This window comes from Oryza sativa, chromosome 8 (genome assembly GCF_034140825.1).
Source record: "Oryza sativa Japonica Group chromosome 8, ASM3414082v1".
NCBI classification, from domain to species: Eukaryota; Viridiplantae; Streptophyta; class Magnoliopsida; order Poales; family Poaceae; genus Oryza; species Oryza sativa.
This window is the reverse complement of record NC_089042.1, coordinates 10,824,776-10,845,332: the sequence shown is the minus strand read 5'-3', so window position 1 is coordinate 10,845,332 and position 20,557 is coordinate 10,824,776. Positions and strand designations below refer to the sequence as shown.

General features: G+C 42.4%; 2 protein-coding genes across 2 annotated transcripts; one reads left to right on the top strand and one right to left on the bottom strand.

Moving 5' to 3' along the window:
- The first annotated feature begins 5,182 nt into the window (after positions 1-5,182).
- LOC107281920 (zinc finger protein 4) lies at positions 5,183-6,910 on the top strand. The gene has a single exon (XM_026019977.2). It carries the CDS (start codon positions 5,654-5,656, stop codon positions 6,572-6,574), a length of 921 nt encoding a protein of 306 aa, XP_025875762.1. The 5' UTR covers positions 5,183-5,653; the 3' UTR covers positions 6,575-6,910.
- A 10,089-nt stretch (positions 6,911-16,999) lies between these two features.
- On the bottom strand, positions 17,000-20,267 carry LOC4345158 (uncharacterized). The gene is made up of 4 exons (XM_015793103.3): positions 19,959-20,267; positions 19,143-19,192; positions 18,984-19,036; positions 17,000-17,825 (listed from the first exon to the last, which is right to left on the bottom strand). Exons 1-4 carry the CDS (start codon positions 20,207-20,209, stop codon positions 17,469-17,471), a joined length of 711 nt encoding a protein of 236 aa, XP_015648589.1. The 5' UTR covers positions 20,210-20,267; the 3' UTR covers positions 17,000-17,468.
- Between the last annotated feature and the right edge of the window lie 290 nt (positions 20,268-20,557).

The following is a 20,557-nucleotide window of genomic DNA, read 5'->3' as shown; positions in this document are numbered from 1 at the left end:
TTCTTCTAATGAAAGTGCTTCCAATTCAGTTGCATCCCCTTTCAATTGATTGACTTTTAAAATATTGTTAGTAGTTGAAAGTTTTCTCAATATTAAGTTCTAAATTGAATCTTTTAGCCATGGTGAAAATTCTCAATCTAGTTAGAGAAGTGGCTCTCAGGTGCAAACATGAGAGCGCAAATGTCTTCTAGGTCAAGCATGTACTCCCTCTAGATGTTGGCATGATTTTCGTCATAAAAATTTATCCACTAATTTATGTTAAAACTAGAAACTTACTCCCTCCATTCATTTTTTACTGTCATATTTTCTCTAGATAGGAAGCCAGCAAGACCAAGGAGAGTGCCGAACTTCATGAACACCATATTAGTTCAGTCGCAACATAACCTCCATAATCCACAGCCACGTTCAATCCCTATCCACTCCTGCAGCTTCGCATTGCATGTGTGAGAAAGTCCCGTTGCATGCGGCTATGAAAGAAAACAAAGAGACGTTCGCATGCGAACCAAGGTACTGATGAGGTGGCTGAGAGAAATATGTTGAACAATCTTGAATACTTTTTTTGCCTAAATATGTCAATGAAAAGTGAATGGAGGGAGTATAATATTATAATGATAAGTATTAATATAAATATACACATGACTTTTATGTACCAAAACCAAATACTCCAATAAAAAAAGAAATCCTCTACGCTTGGTCTGATTTTTTTCGCTCAACTACAAAACTTCCCATTGTATTTAATTACTAAAACTGGTTTAGTTCTAAGGATGAAATGTGGATAACTTTGCGTTTGGGTCTAAGGGTGACCTTCATCGCCGCCTGCTATTGCTAGGTTTTTGAAGTGGAGTGCAAGCATCTAGATCCCCATGTGGTGTTTTGATAGTTAATGACAATATAATCATCAGAACTAACTTGTTGTTAAGTGTTGCAAAAAGGACTAGGGTTCCGGTGATGCAAATGGGAGTGTTTTGTGTATACCCTCAAAGAACAGTCAAGACGAGACCAAAATAATGCAACTCGAACATTGGAAATGCATTTAAGGAGTTGGGGGTGATTGTGGTAGAATTAGGTTAAATATTGTACTATAAAGAGGGGTTGAAAGTGAGTAGCTTGAAGCTTCAAAAGTGCTAGAGTCTATGTGCGGTGACATTAGATCTAGGTTGCTAGTGACTTAAATCAATTTACTAGATCAATTGGGTAAAAACCCTGGGCAAGTTGCTAGAGCAACTTGATCGAACAATTCAGTGTGGTTGTCCGGCTAGTTCATTGTCCAACTATGGTCATGTCTTGATCGGATAGTAGAAATTGAACTAGCCTGATTGTCCGACAGCCCTCGGAGTGTCCGAGACTAAGTTGATCTGGCAACAATTGGACAATCCGATAGGGTGTCTGACAATCTGGCCGCATGTTCATCCAGCTGGTTTGGGAAATGGTTTTGAACGCGGTGGATTGTCCACCACTATGCCAGACAAAGAGTTTCAAACAATCTCGATGGTGCCAGATTGTCCAACACTTAATGACCCAATGGCTACTTGCCTAGTTACCGTTGGAAAAATATAAAGGGTGGGATAGTCCGGTGGTGTACAAGATTGTTCGACCCCTTGCAATTTTGGTTTGTTTATTTCAAACAGTAATAAATACCCCTTGCCATGGACTTGTTGATGTCTTTTGAAACCTATTTGAGTTGAGCAACTGAAGAGATAGTCTAAGAGCATCATTGCGTTAATTTTCATCATTTTCTTCATTAGTTTAGTTCTAGTTGAGTTGAGAGTGGTTCACTGTGAAACCAAGAGTATGGTTCTTAAGGGCTTCAAGTTAAGGTTTCTTCCTATTATTCTTGGTATCTCAGCGTGCCTAGCCAATCTCGGAGGTGATCCGATGATCTCTCAAGAAGTTTGTGGGAGACCCGTTATGTTTGTGAAGGTTACGGGGTGGAAAAGATCCACCATGATGAGAGTGGCTATGGACTTTGTGGTATGGAAGGGAGCTATACTCTTGTACTCTTGTATAGAGTGCTCCAATGAAGATTAATGGTGATTGCTGAATCTCCAATACCTCAAAAAAAGCTCGTCTTGTCTTGTGTTTCCATTTCCTATCATCTTCTGTCTTTCATTTATCATTCTTGTTTCTTTCAGTGCACAGCTTGTTCTACAATTATTAGAGAAAATTCTTTCTATACTCTTAAAAGTTTAGTCAATCCCTTCTACACCCTCGAGTTCTGTCCACTCCCTCTATCCTTGAATTTTGGTTTTGATCCCTTTTCATATCCATTCCATTAGTTGACCATTAGTTGACTGTTTGATTCCTATAAAAGGACCATTTACCCTTAGACGTGAAAAAAACATGAAAACTTGTATAGTAGCTATATTGTTGGAAACGTATAGTTTTATTATATTCATAATTGAAGGGTAAAACTGAATTTTATACACCTATTAAATGGTCAACTAATGGTTAATTAACGGTGAGGGTATGAGAGGGATCCAAATTAAAATTCAGAGGTAACAAATGAGTGAAGAAAATTTAAGGGTATGGAAGGGATCTACTAAAATTTTAGGGGAATGGAAGGAATTTTCTCATACATTTTCTATGAAAGGATACTTAATAAACCATGAAGCAACATTTTCACCTGATAGTTTTAAATTTCAATCTTTGTCATGATAAATTTAACAAATCCCGCAGCAAGGCACATAGTATTCTCTAGTATCATAAAAAGATTCCATCTTTTTCTTTCATTACCCGTTAAGAATGTACTGCATGCTGGTCAGCTTTGCAATACATTGATCACTTTACTAATATAATTTAAAATTTCATATAGTGATAAAATATGTATTGCAAAATATGATATAAAAATCCCATGATAAATGTACCAATATCATATTAATATATTAAATCTTGATATTTTTGCATCTATTGATTATCTAAAATTCTGAGGTTTAACTATACGTAATCTAGGACATCATCCTTTTGAGCATGAAGATACTCCGGTCCCAAATTTGATACTCTATCCATAATTTAAAATTATGCTTATACTTTACCATTTTACCTTAAACCTTTTAAACAAAATTTTCTGATAATTCTTGAACACATGGATCGAGATATATAGAACCCCCAGGGATTCTATGCAAACTTGGACCACTCATATGGATAGCTTGGTAGCCTCACAACCATCTACAAGAACTCAACGGAGACGGGTCGAGGAATTAGGGATGGGATTAACCTTTGAACTATTGAACTCGTCAATCGTCAGGTCCTTCAAAGTTTCGGAATAGTAGTCACCCCCCTACAAAATGGGGAAAAAACTTTTCAGGGGATGAAATTATAAAATAATATATATAGTTGATTATAAGTATAATTTTATTTATGAGAAATAACATAACTATACTTTTAAAATCTAGCTTCACGAAAAAAATTACAGGACAAATGTCCATTATCGGGAAAACAAACCGGTATTTACTCTTCATTATTTACAAAACATAATTTATTGCCCTTTATTACAAATTCTAATGTATTCTTTACAATTATACATAAGACGCAACACGCACAGACCATTGTACTCATGTCGTCATTGTAAGCTGGAACCAGAAAAGAAACTAATTAGTGCAAATATATGGTGGTGATTGATTTTTGCGGTAGCCTTTCTATTATATGTCGGTTCTAACAACCACCGGCACATATAAGATTGCCAACATCATATATAGATAAAATGTTGTTTAAAACCGGCGGCACATATAAGATTGCAAACATCATATATAGATACAATGTTGTTTAAAATCAGCTCATATATATGGATTCATATGTGTTGGTTTTAAACTCTGGACTAGGCATATATATGAATGATAAATGCCTCATATGCCAGTTTTAAGTAATTAAAATATATGGACGGACAAGTCTAAATATCGCCCTACACTTTAGATGGAAGTCATTTGGAACCTTAAATTTAAAACCAGACATACATCCAATCTCCCAAACTTTACAATACATTTTATATTCCCCCCTAAGATGGTTTTGGATAATGGTTTTGCGTATTTGGGATGTTAAACACATGGCTTTAAACAACTAATATAATATATTTACGTACCACCAATTGTAGCTCAATTTATCATGTACAGTGATGTCGTACTATTAATTGTTACGTCGGTACTTTTCTTGTATGTAAGAGCGAACAAGGGGTAAAAACAAAGATTTAAGTGAAAATTTAACATATATTTTCAATGTGTATGTCACATTATCAAAGCTCCACCAACGTATATGCAAATTAAATAAAAACCAATTTGTAAAACCACCTTAGGGGGGCATATATATATATATGAATGGTATGCACAGTTTAGGGGGTTGAATGTCCGGTTTCAAACTATAGTGCGTTAGATGGACTTCTGTCATAGTCTAGGGGGTGGGGGTTATTTGGACTTTTTCGATATATATGATAGTGTCACCATACTGTCGATGTTTCGTTTTTATAGCACTAGAGTGGTGTGTAACGGTAAATTGATTGAGGTTGACAAAACATTCTGAAGATGAAGCCATAAGAGGAATGGAAATTTAATTCTAGAACTCTAGATGAAGTGGCAAATCGAAATAATTGAAGACAAGTTAATTGGAAATCCCTAAAATTAAGCTCCTACTGCATAATCTACATTAACCCTGCGTTGTCATGGAATATTTGGATGATACCTTTGTATTATACTTTGACCAACAACTACAGATTTAAGATCGTATAAAATATTTGTTAATACAATTTTGTGATATTACGTGGCACTATAAAAACATGCATTTTTGGTTCAATTAATTACTAATAAAAAATTTAAATGTTGATTTTTTTGGAAAATAAGGAGATGCTTTATAATTTTAAACAGGGGGAGTAAGCATGTAGCAGTTCATATAGGGTATATACCAGTTCTCACAGGGTATTTACCTAATTTAGGCTGTCCATATAATCTTTTCATGTCAACATTTTAAAACAAAATATCTTGTGACTTACTGACGTCACACCATTTCTTCATGCCCTTACGTCATGCCATGTTCACATTCTGCCAAGTTGGCATTAAATTAATTTCTACTGCCAGAGTGCAATACATATCACAACTTAAGTGCATACATATCACATCCTATCACATCTTGAACTAACGTCAAGGCATCCCTCCAGTTCAAAAACTCCATACATACACACCCATATCTGTCCAAGTTAGGAAACCGTTCCCCTGTTGCTCTGTGTTTTAGTGGCAGTAAGGATAGAGAGATAGAGACAAAGATTTGCACTACACTAGTGAGAAAGGGAACCAAATGGAGTGGATGGACAGAGAAATATCGTTGGCTAAGATGGAGTACTGACTGATCGATCGATCGATCATCACAAGAAGAGAAGAAGATTAATGCATGCGAATTAAGGGGCTATGATATGGAGCATATCTCATCTCTCTCTCTCTCTCTGCTACATTAAACGCCTGCCTCCTGTGATCACGCCATATCTTGTTTCATTTGGCAACTTTGCTTCCATTCCTCTCAGATCATCTCCGCGTTTAACCCCTCCAATCCCCTTGTATAAGTAGGGATCCGATTCATCCCAAGAACGCGTATTCTCTCGATCTCACTCGATCTCGTGCCAGCAAAAATTTTAAAGCCAAATTAGTGTTGTCTTGTGCTGTGTTTTGCTAGCTCCATGGCTTCCAGCTCGCAGACCACCGTGTCCATGGAGGTGGCGATGAAGGTTGAGGGGAGTGGTGGTGGTGGTGGTGATGGGGAGGAAGGCGAGGTGGTGGCCAAGAAGGAGGAGGAGGTGGCGGCGGCGGCGGCGGCGATGGAGCTCGATCTTCTTGGCGCGCTGCGAGCGGAGGAGGTCATGCCGGCGGAGAAAGGGAAGGCCGCCGTCGTGATGGTGGGCGAGGCGGTGGCGCCGTCCGTGGAGGAGAGGGCTTCTGCTGTGGCGGCGGCGGCGGCGAACGGTGGCGGCGGCGGCGGCGAGGCGAGGCGCCGGCTGTTCAAGTGCAACTACTGCCAGCGCAAGTTCTACACGTCGCAGGCGCTGGGGGGGCACCAGAACGCGCACAAGCGGGAGCGCTCCCTCGCCAAGCGCGGCGCCGCCGTGGCGGCCGCGGCGGCGGCCGCCGGGCGCGGCCTGTACGGGTTCGGGGACCCGTTCGTGCCGCACCACCTCCGCTTCCGCTCACTCTGGCCCTACCCCGCCGCCGCCGGCGCCGCCAGGACAACGCCGTTCCTCGGCCGCGGCTCCGCCTCCGCGGCGGCGGCGGCAGCGGCGCCAGCGGCGCCGTTCTACGGCGCGGTGCACCACGGGTGGAGCACCCAGCCGCCATCCTCCCTGCAGGGGATCGCCGCCCGTCACGCCGCCGCCGAACGCCCTGTGTACCCGGCCGACGCCTTCGGCTACGGCGCCGGCTCGTCGTCGTCCAGGGCCACAGGCGCCCCTGCCTCCGCCGGGCTCCGGTGGGCCGAAGGCGGCGGCAGCGGCACCATCCATAGCGCCGCCGCCGCCGCCGCCGCCGGCGAGCAACACACAGCGGCGGAAGTGAAGGCGCAGGAGGAGATGTCAAGCAGCAAGATAGACCTGACTCTCAAGCTCTAGGTCTCACTAGGGTTTCCAGTTCTTGAGATTATTGCAGCCTTAATCTGATCTCGTGTTGTTAGAGAAAAGCTAAATTCTTAATTTCGTCGTCTAATTGTTGTTTAGTTTATTCATTCATGTATGCATATGGTCAGATGATGATTAGAGCTAAGCCCCTTGCAAATTGGTTGGTCGTAGATGTGATGTAGTGCAAGGCTTGATTGGGGTATGTTCGATTCTTTCTATATGCATTCATGTATGCTGCCTTCATTTCCCCATTGGAAAATTAGGGGTTCTATATCTTTGTTGTTCCATTGTTCCTTCGTATGGAACTGATCAAAATCTATCTTTTTTGCATGAAGTATCAGAATGCAATTCCTTCGTTATTTTTTTTATTGTGAAATATTGAGTTTGACTTTGGATGTCAGTGACAGTGTGGAAGAAAGAGTTAGTACTTGGTACTTTGTTAGACAAAATGAAGGAATGTTTTTGAAAGTAGACTAATTAAAATATGGAACAAAAGCATGGTCATCATATCTGTCAGTGTTTGGTTTTTAGTAATACTTATCTTAATCGTGTTTTATACTTCTTAGTTAGAATTTCTTGAATATTTTGGAATGTAGGTCAGTTACAAATCAATCATTTAAAATACTTCCATTTGAGTTTCGACACGTATGAATGCATATCCTCACATTTCTCATCATCTGTCAGACTGTCGCATGCATATCTTGATGATCACTATTATCTCACACCAAATATAAACCCCTGAAATGTCGCCATGCTTAATTACCTACGCAGTAATACGCATCTTAATTATGTGTAAATTCAACTTTCCATGTATATATGTATCCTGATCTTCACCATGCCGTTGGGCTGAAAGCTAGCTGTTGCCAAACTGGACAAATTAACATTTAAGCTGTCGAGATCTCAGTTGTTAATCATGGGAATTAAGCTTGAGATCCAAAGCGGTAAATGGGATTGATTAATCGATATCATCATCATCTACTACCTTCTGCTTTTATCTTCAGGGGTACTGTACATAGTGCCTTTCTAAAGAGAATGGGAAAAGCTTCCTTGTATATATGCTTGTAAAGAATATGAGATGACGGTGTAAAAGCTTCCTTGTATCTGCTAGCTCTAATCTCATAAAGTTGCCTTTTGGGTTAAGTTATTTTTTAAGCATGGAGTTGTATATATATATGCTTGAGGTTTCTTGCGTGCCTAAACGATAGGTCGACAAAAAATGGGATTGACGGCTGAGAATTTATCTATCTGGTAAAACTGTAGAAGTCCATGAACATGTCAAGGAAGGAACAGCAAAACTACAAAAAGGAACACAGCTAGACCGGGAAGGAATACAACAGTGAAAAAAGATGGCCTGGTTAGTTCTCAGTACGAAGATTGCACTACTAGAAAAAGTATTTTCGCAGACAGACAAAAGTGATTTTTGCAGGCGGAGGGTTGGACCGCTTGTAGCACAACGACGGTGAAAATCAACGATTTTCACAGTTGGGGCAACAGCACGCCTGCGAAAATCCATGAAACAAACAAAAAAAATCACGGCGGCGGCTCGCCGACGCCGCCACGCGCCTCACCGCCGCTGCCCGGATCTGGGAGGGGAGGGGAGGGGAGCTGCCGCCCCGCGCCGAAGTCGTCGTTGCTGCCGCCCCGCGCCGTCGTCGTCGTCGCCGCCGCCGGCCTCCCCCTCCCTCCTCCGGCCGGATCTGGGAGGGGGGAGGGGAGCCGCCGCCGCCGCCCCGCACGTCGTCGTCGCCGCCACCCCGACCTGTCGTCGTCGCCGCCGCTGCCGCCCCGCGCCGTATTCGCCGCTGCCGGCCTCCCCCCTCCCTCCTCCGGCCAGATCTGGGAGGAAGGGGGGAGGGGAGCCGCCGCCGCGGCCCCGTGCGTCGTCGTCGCCGCCGCTGCCGCCCCGCGCGTCGTCGTCGTCGCCGCCGCCGCCGCCCTCGCCGGCCTCCCCCCTCCCTCCTCTGTACGCCGCGCCGCCAGCTGGACGCCGCGCCGCCCCGCCGCCTTCCGCGCCACCCCGCGCCGTGGCCACCGTCGCTCCTCCTTCAGTGGCCGGGGAGAGGAGGAGGGGTGAGGGGAGGGGAGAGGAGGCGGTGTGAGGGGAGAGGAGGAGGCGTGAGGTGTGGGGAGAGAGGCCGGCCGTGGGTGGAGACTGGAGACATAGAAAAAATCAACCCTTCCCCAAGTCTATTTATATTGAAGTCTATTTTCGCAAGCGGACCACTTAAGCGGCGCCTGCGAAAATCATTTTCGCAGGCGCCGCTTAAGTGGTCCGCCTGCGAAAATAGATTTTCGCAGGCGGACCGACCATTTCACCCCGATTTATATTTTTGTAGGCGGTCATTTGGCTTTAAGAGTCATGTCCGCCTGCGAAAATGAGACCCCTACGTTGGGAAAAATGCTTTTTCTAGTAGTAATTGAAAGCAATATTTTTATTCAGCATTTCTAACCTTCATTCCGAAGCCGAAATCTCATACAGATTTTGGACCAACGGATCCACTTCGCGATTCGTACTCCAGTGAGCTTCTCCTCCAACTCTAATGACATTAATGAACTCTGATGACGGTGGCGATGATCACTCCAACCAATTAGGGGGGAAGAGAGGGGTTCCCTAGACTTAGAGGGATGGCTGCGGGTGGTAGTCGAACCAGTACTGGGCAATGGACACATGTGGGTTGGGAGGCGGCAATGGCTCCTCTGAAGCCGCGGGTTGGAGTAGGGCAGTGGGACCATCGGTGGAGGCGGGGGCACTAGATCTGGAGTGATTAAGAGGCAGTAGTGACGACGGGATGGAAGCATCTTGCCACTGCTCGACATGGAGACGAGGAGAGGTGGACGGCCAACGGAGCCTCACGAGAGTCATTAGCGCCTTCTGGTAGCACGTTGGAGCAGGGGAGGTGGCGGCACTTGGTGAGGCAGCACACATCCTCTAGATCTAGTATTGTCAGGGTTGGGACGAAGAAAAGACCTAGCATTAGGGTTGGGTAGGGGAAAAAGAGATGGGAGATGGGAGGAGATAAGTTGTGCACAAACCTTAGCGTGATTTGGGCCATCTAAAAGTTACCAACATGATGAAGGGTTTTCTTGCAAATGTTACATAGACAGCTGACAACTTCTATCCATATAAAGACTATCTCTTCTAATTTTGAACCCTAACCTTAGACTATTTGTAGAACATGGACAAAAGGGCAACCATTTGGAGGCGTGCAGGAAGTTGTGGCAGAGATAGGACATTGGAACAAGGTGGCGACGATGGTACCTGTGTGGTCGGGTCTATGTAAGTTGGTGTGTGCCATGGTTAGGAGCCTAAAATGCCCAAAAAGAATTATAGGTCGCTAGTAAAAGTCATTTCATTCACCAGGCTTAACAATGTCAGTGGCTCCACCGCCACCGCATATACGGTAGTTCACCAGTGAGCTGATATAGAATTGAAGAAATAAGTAAAAAATAGGTTAGGTCTTATGGGCTACGAAGATGGTACACGATGAAGAGGATTACAAACCATCATCGTTGATGGGCCTGTTAAGGTGTGAACGGTCTTGTTTTGAACCGTATATGGTCATCTACTTACATCAACTTATATATATATAATTTTAAAACTTGCAGTGTAATTGCATATATATAATTTGGGGATTTACAATATAAATAAATGCTGTTATGTTGACTATTTTTTTATAAAAAATATGATGGCATATATATAGCATTTTGTTGTACATGAGTTATTTTTAAGACCATGCCTGTATCCGCCTAGCAATGAAGCAACAACACTTGCAGCCAGTCGTATGCATGGTAGTATGATGGAGTCCTCTGGTGCTAGCAGAGAGTAGCATAGCAAAAATATTTTTTATGCGGCCTTTTTTTAAAAAACACGTTTTCATAGGCGGCCAAATTCAGGCATGTAAAAATCCCCATTTTTTATAGGCACCTACGAAAATGATTTTCATAGGCGGCAATTCCAATCTTCTCAGGCGCTACAGTATCCCTGCCTGCGAAAATAATCTCGGCGCCAAAAAAAAAATCCTCGCCAGCCCCGCCCCTCCCTCTCCCCCTCCCTAGGGTTTCAAATCACAAATCACAAACTCTCACACAACTTCATCCAGGAAATAAAATCCAATCACAAACATCCATACATCAACACAAGAGCATTGGATTCAAATCTATAACATCAACTTGCAAATTAACATCAATCAATGAAAACTACTAACAAAAACAACGTCATCGTCGTCGCAACGCAGTGCCGTGCTGCCGGCGGCATCCTCTGCAACTGCATGCAGCGAAAGATCCGGCCAGAGGGAGAGGAGGGCCACACCGCCGCCGCTACCACCCTCCCCCCTCCAGCCGGATATGGGAGGGAGGGAGGTCTCCACCGTCGCTGACTGTCTCTGTGCCGCCTCTGCCATCGCTCCCCTTCCTCTAGCCAGATATGTGAGGGGAGGTCTCTGTCGCCGCCACCACCCTCCCATCTCCTTACTCCAGCCGGATCTGGGAGAGGGAGGGGAGGGGAGCCACCTCCGCACCGCCACCATCACGCGCCGCCGCCGTCACCCCCCTCGTCCGGCCGGATCTACGACCGGGGAAGGAAGGAGTGGCCTCCACTATCGCTTCCTCCACCGCCGCCGTTAACGTTGCTCCCCCTCTTCCGTCTAGATCTAGGAGCGGGGAGGGAGAGAGGGGGAGCCGCCTCCGCCCCACCTCCACGCCATACCGCCGCCGCCCTCCCCTCCTCCGGTCGGGACTGGGAGGGAGGGAGGGAGAGAGGGAGGGAGGGGAGGGTGATGGGGGATCATGGGGGTGCAGGAATGGGGGTGAGGTGAGTGAGGGAAGGGGTGTAGGTGGTGATTTTTATAACTTATAAACTTTCTGTAGACGAACAACGATCTCGCCCACGGTTGTTATTTTCGTAGGCGGCCATTTAGCTCCGAGATGTCTACCCGCCTGGAAAAAGAAATGTCATCGCCTGGAAAAATGATTTTTCTAGTGGTTTTTCTAGTAGTGGCATTGGCAACAGTTCCCGTCTCCATGAGCCCCTTGTCGGTCGAAAATTCCTTGCCTACCTTAGTGGTCGCAAATTTAAACAAAGGCTCGTTAATATTGTGGTAGCTTATGATGATCTTGTTTGAATTACAGGAGAGGTTCGAATTATGGTTTGGTGCTCCACCTGACCTGCTCTGGGAGGTAAGATCTCTAATAAATCCTAAGCATTGATCATTCATCCATTTTCTTCTAATAAAAATATTTTTATTCCTCTCAATTGACTGATTACGGTAGAAAATGAAAAAAAAAAGATCAACACTCTTAATTGTTCTATAAAACATAATGCTCAATTAATCATGAATGAATGCCAGAAAGTAGGGGGGGTACTAATTTGGCAACGGCTGGCCGTAATTTAATGGTCTTGCATGTAATTAAGTTTGAAGTGACAACTTTTTTTCAAATATAAATCCTGATATCACAAAATGTATACCAAAAAATACATTTAAATGTTATAAGTACTTTCTTAAACGTCTACGTTTTGATTTTTGGCATCAGATTGCAAATTCTGCATGCAGTATCCTAGCTGAATTTAAAGCATGGTTCAAACACTAGTACATATGATTTTACACACATGAAATTACACTACGCCGGACCAGGTCATCTCTGACGGGCCCAAACCCTCACCTTTGATGGGTTTGGTCTTGGTCAGTGATTAGTGGTCACTGATGACAAAATCACCTGTGACGGATGAAACACCCGTCACAAATAACCCATCTCTGACTGGTATATAAGTCATCTCTGACGGGTTAAAACTTGTCACCCATCACAGATGAGTCATCAGTGACGTGTCGTAACTACCTGACCGACGGGTTGTAACTTACGACCCATCACTGATGACAAAGCAAGAAATACAATTTTTGAATTTTAAACGCAACAAAAAACCTCAAAAAAATATTTTGAATTTTACTAGCCATCCTATACATGGTTACACATCACTACCTACAAATTCACAATTTTTCATGCAACATAACTTGCATGCTACACGTGAGATCCCTTACCAACTCACCTACTCAACACATATTGACTAGTCACCCAATGTTATTATTTTGTCTATGCTTGTCTGAATCATTTAACATATATTTAACACCCTAAATGACTTCAAATGAAAATATTATCAACTAAATAGTTATAGATCTCATCGTGTTTTATAACTTTTACATAGAAAATATCTTCATCTGATGTTTGTTTGAAGAATTCAAAATTTCATTTTTCAAAATATATCTCACTTTATAACATGTAAATTTTGTGAAATGAAAATATTTTCAATTATAATGTTGTAGATCTGGTTGAGTTCTATGACTTTGATACGGGGCATGTATCCATCCATGTCATTTGAAAAAAAACTCAAAATTTTGTTTTTAAAAGTAGATCTGACTCACTTGTAATGCATATTCGGGGATGTAAACGATCTCTAATAGAAATGTTGTTAGTTATAAAGTTGTGGATATCATTGAGAGCTACAACTTTTATATAGGACATGTTTCAATCCGAGGTTTTTTGCAAAATTTAAAAATTTGAATTTTCACTCATCACTGACGGGTCATAACTACCACCCGTCAGAGATAACGTTATCTGTGACGTGTGTTAGTTAAAGACCCGTCAGAGATGAGTGGTCTCTTTTGTGATGGTTCATAATACTACACCTGTCACAGATGACATGTCATTTGTGACGAGCCATGGTTGTGACCCGTCACAGACGATCTGTGACGGGTTACAAGTGCAAGCCATCACAGATGACTTCACATCTGTGACGGGTCCTCCCTGGTAGCCATATATTAAAGAGGATATTTTTTTGGCCCGTCAGAGATGACTCATCTTTGACGAGTTGCGTTGGCCCGTCACAGATGACCCGTCACTGAAGCCCGGATCTGTAGTAGTGTTGCAACGTGATATTTCGAATCAATAGAACATTTCCGTGAGATCAATTTACTACTAATTACTTGCCTTAGTTCCACGTCTGTTCTTGCCTTATTATGAGTTCTTACCTGTAACAAGGGAATATAGATTATATCGCCTATTGGACTATAAACACCAATGGAGGGTCTAAACATATTTAGAGCACATTAAAAAGGACACGGCTACGTAGTGCACGGTCACGACCACTTTATCTCACATGACGTATAAATCCCTTTTTACCATCTAAAAATAGCAACAACAAACACTTATATATATAAATTGATCACTAACGTATATTTTTTTATCTTTTAAACTGTATATTATTTTTAAGATTTATTTGCACCATTGTACCACACTCAAAAATATGTTACAAAACAAGTTCAACGTTGAATATATTTAAACATTTTATTAATCTAAAAGTAATTTATTTAAATTGTAGAAGTAACTTAGCTATGCAATATTAGTAACTCTTTATAGCATTATAAGTAATTATATTATGAGTGAGATAAAATAAGAAACTGTGTGGAGTAAATTCACAAGTAAAGTGTAGAGAAGATTTTCAAGTAAATACATATATTATTTATTTAAAGTAATCACTATAATGTTTTTTGAAAAATAAAATCTTGCATCATATAAAAATTAACTTTTTTCACGATATTAAAAGTAACAACGCTACTGGAGAAAAGTAACTTTTTTAAAAAAAAAAATAGAAGTAACTCTTCGTAATATTAGAAGTAAATACACTCCAGAAGGGAAGTAACTTAAAAAATAAAATATAAATAACTCTTAAAGGTATTAGAAGTAGTTGTATTTACTTGCAATTTTTCTTTCCATTTTACATATGAATTTATTTCACATAGTCCTCATCCATTATATAACTACTTCCAATGCTATAGTTAGTTACTTCTATTCTATTGCAAAGCTAAGTTGCTTTTACGATTTAAGTAAATTTCTTTCAATGGCTGAAGTGAAAATCCATTTGTGGTACCTACGTAAAAGGATTCCACCAATCAGTATGTCTGCTCTCCATACATGCATGCACAATAAATATTTTTTTACTCTCTGAGTCGACTCCAAATTAGAGTTCGATTATTTTGTTTCAGATAATCACAAATCGACTGGCGCAATGTACATGGCTCGTTTTTTTTATTTATTTAAATCGATTTTGCCTTGGGAGATGCTCTACAAGACGAAAAAAAAATGATTGCAGACGTGAGATGAATATTGCTAATATTCAAAAATAATTATTGGCATTTCACCATAGCTTCAAAAAAAAAAAGCACATAACAGCAAATTGAACCTATGTCCTATCGTCTTCCTCAACGACTGCACCTGCCATTTCATCACCGATCTCGTATGGTTGCCCTATGGATTCCAAATAACTCGCACCTGAATTTGGAATATAAATATTTTATAGATTTTTTTATGTGAAATAAACTACTTTTTAAAAAAATATTGTAAAATTTATGCCTCCCCTCGCCATCCGCTGTCGCGTGGACATCGTTGTCGTAGCAAAGGATGGCTCCAGTGGGAGTCGAGGAAAAGAAGGGGAGAAAGAGGAAGAATAATAGATATGAGAGGCTGACATGTGGACCCCAAGTGTCATAGACTTATTATAGAGAGTGTAAATGGAGATGTTGTTGGAGTGAGTAACTAGTTTGACTAGCCAAATCAGATGGAGAGTTGGCTATATAAATGTTTGGAGAGTTTGATTTGGAGAGGCTGAGCATCTCTAACAGTTTCTCCAAATTTGACTCTCCAAATATTTATTTGGCCAACTCTCCATTTAATTTGGCAAGTCAAACTGTCTTTTACTCTAACTGCCTCTCCATTCGTCCTCTCTATTCTGAGTCTATGACAATTAGACCCACATGTCAGTCTCTACACCTCCTTCTTCTCCCTCATCTTTCTCCCCTTCTCTCCAAACCCCCCTTCCCTATCCCATCCGCCGGCGCCGCCCCATCCCCATCCGCCCGCCGCCACCATCGCTCGGGCTGCGTCCCCATTCACCGCCGCCGCCGCCGCTCGGGCTCCGCCCGTTGGTGCCGCTCTGGGCAAATCCGTGCGCACGCAAGGCGGGCTCGAGGCGACGTTGAGAGAAGGCCACGATGGGGCACTAGGGCGGCCAACACTGGCAGTACAACGACGGTGGTGCTGTGAGGACGACGATGGCAGCGCCGTGAGGACAACGATGATGACGGCGGAGCCGGGAGGACGACGACGTCGGCACTGGGCGGATGGCGCGGCAGGCAGGGAGGGAGCTCTCTTCGCCGGCGGAGGGGCGGCGCTGGCGGAGAGTATGCTACGGGCGGCGTTGGATTTGGGAGGAGAGAAGCTACGAGAGGGAGAGAGAATAGAGGTGGGGCCCATGATTGGCTAGGCTGTTTGGCTGGCCAAATTTGGCCAGCGCGAGCGCTACTTTGGCCAGTCGGATGGCTTGGCCATCCGGTTGGCCAGGCTATTGGAGTGCGAATTTGAGCTAAAATTGCTATAGTTTAACTTGGAGAATGGGATAAGGAGGCTGTTGGAGATGTTGTAAGGTCATAAGGAGGCATAAAGGTGACAAGTACCGTGTAACACTTTCTGCTGCTGCTTAACCACCGAAAAAGTTATCAATTTGAGACCCTAAACGCTAGCAATTTTACATAGACCTTTTTTCTTTTCTTAGGTGGTGTTTGGATCTAGGGACTTAACTTTAGTCTCTGTATTTAGACACTAATTTAAAGTATTAAATATAGACTACTTACAAAACTAATTATATAAATGAAAGCTAATTTGGGAGATAAATTTTTTAAGTCTAATTAATCTATAATTAGAGAATGTTTACTGTAGCATCACATAGGCTAATCATGGATTAATTAGGCTCAATAGATTCGTCTCATGTGATAGGACTTAAAAGTTTTAGTCCATTCTAAATAGAGTCTTAGCACATTAAAATGACAGAACCATTCAAAAGGCGGAAATGCGGAGGGGAGGGACTAATCGCCTGCGAAATGGTACGACTTTTAAGCTCCATCGTTTCCCTTATGTTTATAAGCCAAACTTTAAATTTTAATTTTGAAGTTGCTTTTGTGATTTTATCATTGTAGTTTATTTTATAGCATTTATTTTTAAATCATTAAGAATATATATACAAAAGTTTTACCCACAAATAAGTGAAAAGATGAAACTATTTGCCACTGACTGTTTTTTTTTTTAACTAATGGCAAACTACCCCCAAGTCTCACAATCACCCAGCTAGCACAACATTTGCTATTTGCTCGAGACACTTCATCAGTATGAAACGTTCCTTACGAACCGTTGCAAACTGAATTAGTAGGCGATTTAATGGTTGAAGCTGCTGCCTGCTGGCATTAAAGAATGAAACAATATCTGCATTCTTGAAATTGGAACCTTCAAATGGGTTAGTGTTTACTTACAAAGCGGAGATACACTTGTCAAATAGACCAGCTCAGGAAAGTGAAAGTGTCACGTATCACAATTCACATGTACCCAGAACAAGCACCTTTCATTATTTCTGGAAGTTAGCCCTTCTCAGTAATTTATAAACCGAATCCTGAGTTAGTACATCCAACATCAACAGACCTCAAGCCTCAATGTGCCAAGTTTTTGTAAGGTGGAATAGAACTGCTATCAACAATGTCTAGACACAAAATTTGGGGTTTCAAGTCCCCAAAGTTGAGCAGGGAGCCCTGATGTTCATCCACCATTGGCGTCTTTTCTCCTGCAAAACTGACCATAAGACTGCAAGGCTCTATGGACTGCATCTACTCTACCGTAGGGAGTCAACCATTCCCGGAGAGAGTCCCACACTGTTGGAAAATGGTGCGATGCAACTGAACCTATGACTGCATCTACTCTATGGAACCGATGCTCATGCTTGATCAACAAAAAACTCAACTGATGCATACAGCACATTCCAAGTATCACTCCAAGCGTAAAAAACCAGCGAGATTCATCAACCCTTGGGGTCAGAAGATGCCTTGTCTCCATTCCCTGTAGGGCTCTGTTGCGTAGAATTGGGTGAAGCGTTTGTAGCACCATTGATGATGTCCTTACTCTTGACTGGCACTACCTGGCCATCAGTGGAATTGCTTTGTCTCTCACCTTTCTTTGTGGCTTCCTCCTTGTTGGAAAAACCAGGGGCGGAACCTTTCCTTTTGTCATCCACAATCTCATTAACAACTCCCTCCAGTGTATCTAACCGGACTAAAACTGCTGACAGCTTTGAATCAGTCTCATCCTTAACAGAATCTGCTTCAAGCTGTTTTTCTTTCTCCAGTTCCTCATCCTTTTTCTTTTTCTCTTCTGCTTCCTGAAGCAAGCATCATATTAATCAATCATCATATGCTTAATGAACATGCCTTATCATAAGAATATCATGAGTACAAAATAACATACGGCGAATTGGACCATCTGAAAACAGAATTTTCTTGCGAACTACACATGGACACTAATGTCTCGGGCTATACTCACTGTGACCAAAAATACATATTAGTTTGGACACACATGCTGTCAAACATATTATCAGGTTTCATAAAGAGTTAAAGGTAGACACTGCAACAGGAGTTATGGTCCAAATTGTTTTTTTTTTTTGTAAGACCATGTCAATATCCAAAAAGTCATGTTCAGACTAGAGGGAGTAATATTGTTGCCGACATCATATGAAGTATTTGAATATTCGACACAATGCAAGTCTAAAGCAAACAGGCAACCTCAAGTGTGTTCAATTTATCAACAATCACTATCCCCAAACCATGTATTATCAGTAATAAGAAATGCTAACAATCTTGAGACAAATGCATTGTTGCACATACTATTATAGCAGTGGAAGAAAAAAGCAACTGGAATGGATAAAAAAAACTATGTTGACACTTGACACTTCAAGGAAACATAGTCCAAAATACAGCCTACACTTGCAGCTTCGCAATTAAATGTTCAGAATCATATATAACTGAAAAAAAGTGACAGTGATAACCTGACGGCACATACTTATCATTCTCTCTACACCATGTACGAGGCAAGCTGCTATCAATTGGTTGCTAAATGTAATCATGCAAATATTTTGAACACCTAAAATGAACCAACTACTCATTTAAGATGCCCTGACAAGTTCCAGCGTTGATGCATTTAGGTGACAACCCTACAACAGAGCTTGATCAAAACTGATATTGGAACAACCACCAACCCAAGGACTCAGTTTTAATGATTTTGCCTGAGATCATTTTAGCAAGAACTAAATCTTACACAAGCTATCTTTTTTCACCAAACACAGTTATAGCATATAAAAATAAAATACATCAGATGAGTAGCATAATCATTTACGAAAATAAGTTGAAACACAATGTTTTAGTATTTACTAACAAGATAGTTGAAACTGAGAATTCTGTGCATTTGATGTTTAAGAGTCAAATTGTTCTGATTGGGATCTACTCAAAAGGAAATGGTGCATGAGAGAAGCATAGTTTATTACTGCCTCCATCCTTTTGATCTCACTCCGTGCATACTGAGCAACCAAATAAACGGCTGTACAAGAAAACAAACGAAATATTGTCACAAAAGAACTGAAATTTCACATTGTACATTCCAAATAACAAGGCCATAAAGTGAGGATTTTTATAACAAAACAAACCTAGAGAAGGCAGGCACACAAAGAAGAGTTGCACCAGGTGGAAGTCCAGCCTAAAACTCAAAAGGAAATGTACAATCAACGAATCCTGCCATAGGATATGTCCGTAATGAAATTCATCTCCAAAACATGTAACACATGTATATATTACACATCACATGATCTTGAATTTTGGAAGGCATTCCAAGTTTCATAGACATGTTTACGAGGAGTGTCATGAGAATACAGTAGATAGTGTGCTTTCTCTGAATTAGTGTTCGTGTTAAATTGAATCTGGTTGCCATGTTCTTGGATCTCTTTACAAACTTACCAGGGACTACAAGGTCATAAAGTTCGGGGTCAGCAGGATATTGAACGAGTTTCGTTTTTTCAAATTTGTCATGTTTCCTGGTTACAACTGAATGTGAACAAAATAGTGATAACCTTGCACAAAGGATGACCGCATGATTAATTCCCACTATTCACTATGAGTGTTAGGACAAGGAATTTGGGTTTCGAAAATATTTATGGACCACACAGCGTTATCTAAACCTCAAAAAATCGATTTGAAACTCGCCACGACTGTTCAGATACAAAATAGACATCTTTTAGTAATGATACTAGCATTCAGTGTGAAGTAACAATACGCACTTGTATTCATTTTAAACATTTGCATCACGAATAGCAAATCATAGGTGAAAGCTTTTCAACAGAACGGGCTATTGGCATCAGCTCTCAACCATTGCCCCAAATAACAACCAGCTCCATTCTCCAAATTGACCGCCAGTTCTAAAGCCAAAATAAAATGTAATGTAGGAGAAGATGGGAGGGGGTGCTGACCCGAATTCCTTGCGCTTGGGTGGCAAGGTTTTGACAATATCGACGGCCTTCCAGAAGTCGGCGTTGCTGGACCAGTCGAGGTTAGCCACCTGCTTGTACGCCTCCTCCCTCAGCTTCGCCGCCCTCACCGCTTCGTCGGTGGAGGCAACGGCGGGAGGGCCGCCCTCTCCGGAGGCGGAGGAGGAGAGGAGGCGGCTCCGGAGGCGCGCGAGGGGGATGCGGCGGAGAGGCCTCAGCGCCGCCGGAAGCATCGCCGCCGCGCGAGGTGGTGGTGGTGGTGGGGCGGAGCAGGGATGCCGGCGGCGGATCAGAATTTTGGGCTTTTGGGCTTCTGGGACCCAAAAAGCCAGCTCGGCTCGGCTCGGCTCGGCTTGTTAGGATAACGAGCTGGCTCGGCTCTCCTCGGCTCGGTGAGAGGGGATGAGAACACGAAGCGGCTCGGGAGGAAAACGATAAGAGAATGGAATCGATCGATTCGATCTAGGGTTCAGACAAGTACGGGACTAATCTAATGAGCTTTTTTGCCTTTATTTTCGTGATGGGCTTAGCTACTTCACTAGGTCACTTGGGCTCGTTGGCTACGTTAGCTCCTTGGGCTT

What these genes read in the sequence shown, in the direction of transcription:
- LOC107281920 (XM_026019977.2), top strand. Translation starts at nt 5,654, where the DNA reads ATGGCTTCCAGCTCGCAGACCACCGTGTCCATGGAGGTGGCGATGAAG.
- LOC4345158 (XM_015793103.3), bottom strand. Translation starts at nt 20,209, where the DNA reads ATGCTTCCGGCGGCGCTGAGGCCTCTCCGCCGCATCCCCCTCGCGCGC. An exon ending in TGTGTGCCTGCCTTCTCTAG is followed by an intron (nt 19,037 to 19,142) that starts GTTTGTTTTGTT and finishes TTTCTTGTACAG; the next exon opens with CCGTTTATTTGGTTGCTCAG. An exon ending in AGATCAAAAGGATGGAGGCA is followed by an intron (nt 17,826 to 18,983) that starts GTAATAAACTAT and finishes TGCTTGCTTCAG; the next exon opens with GAAGCAGAAGAGAAAAAGAA.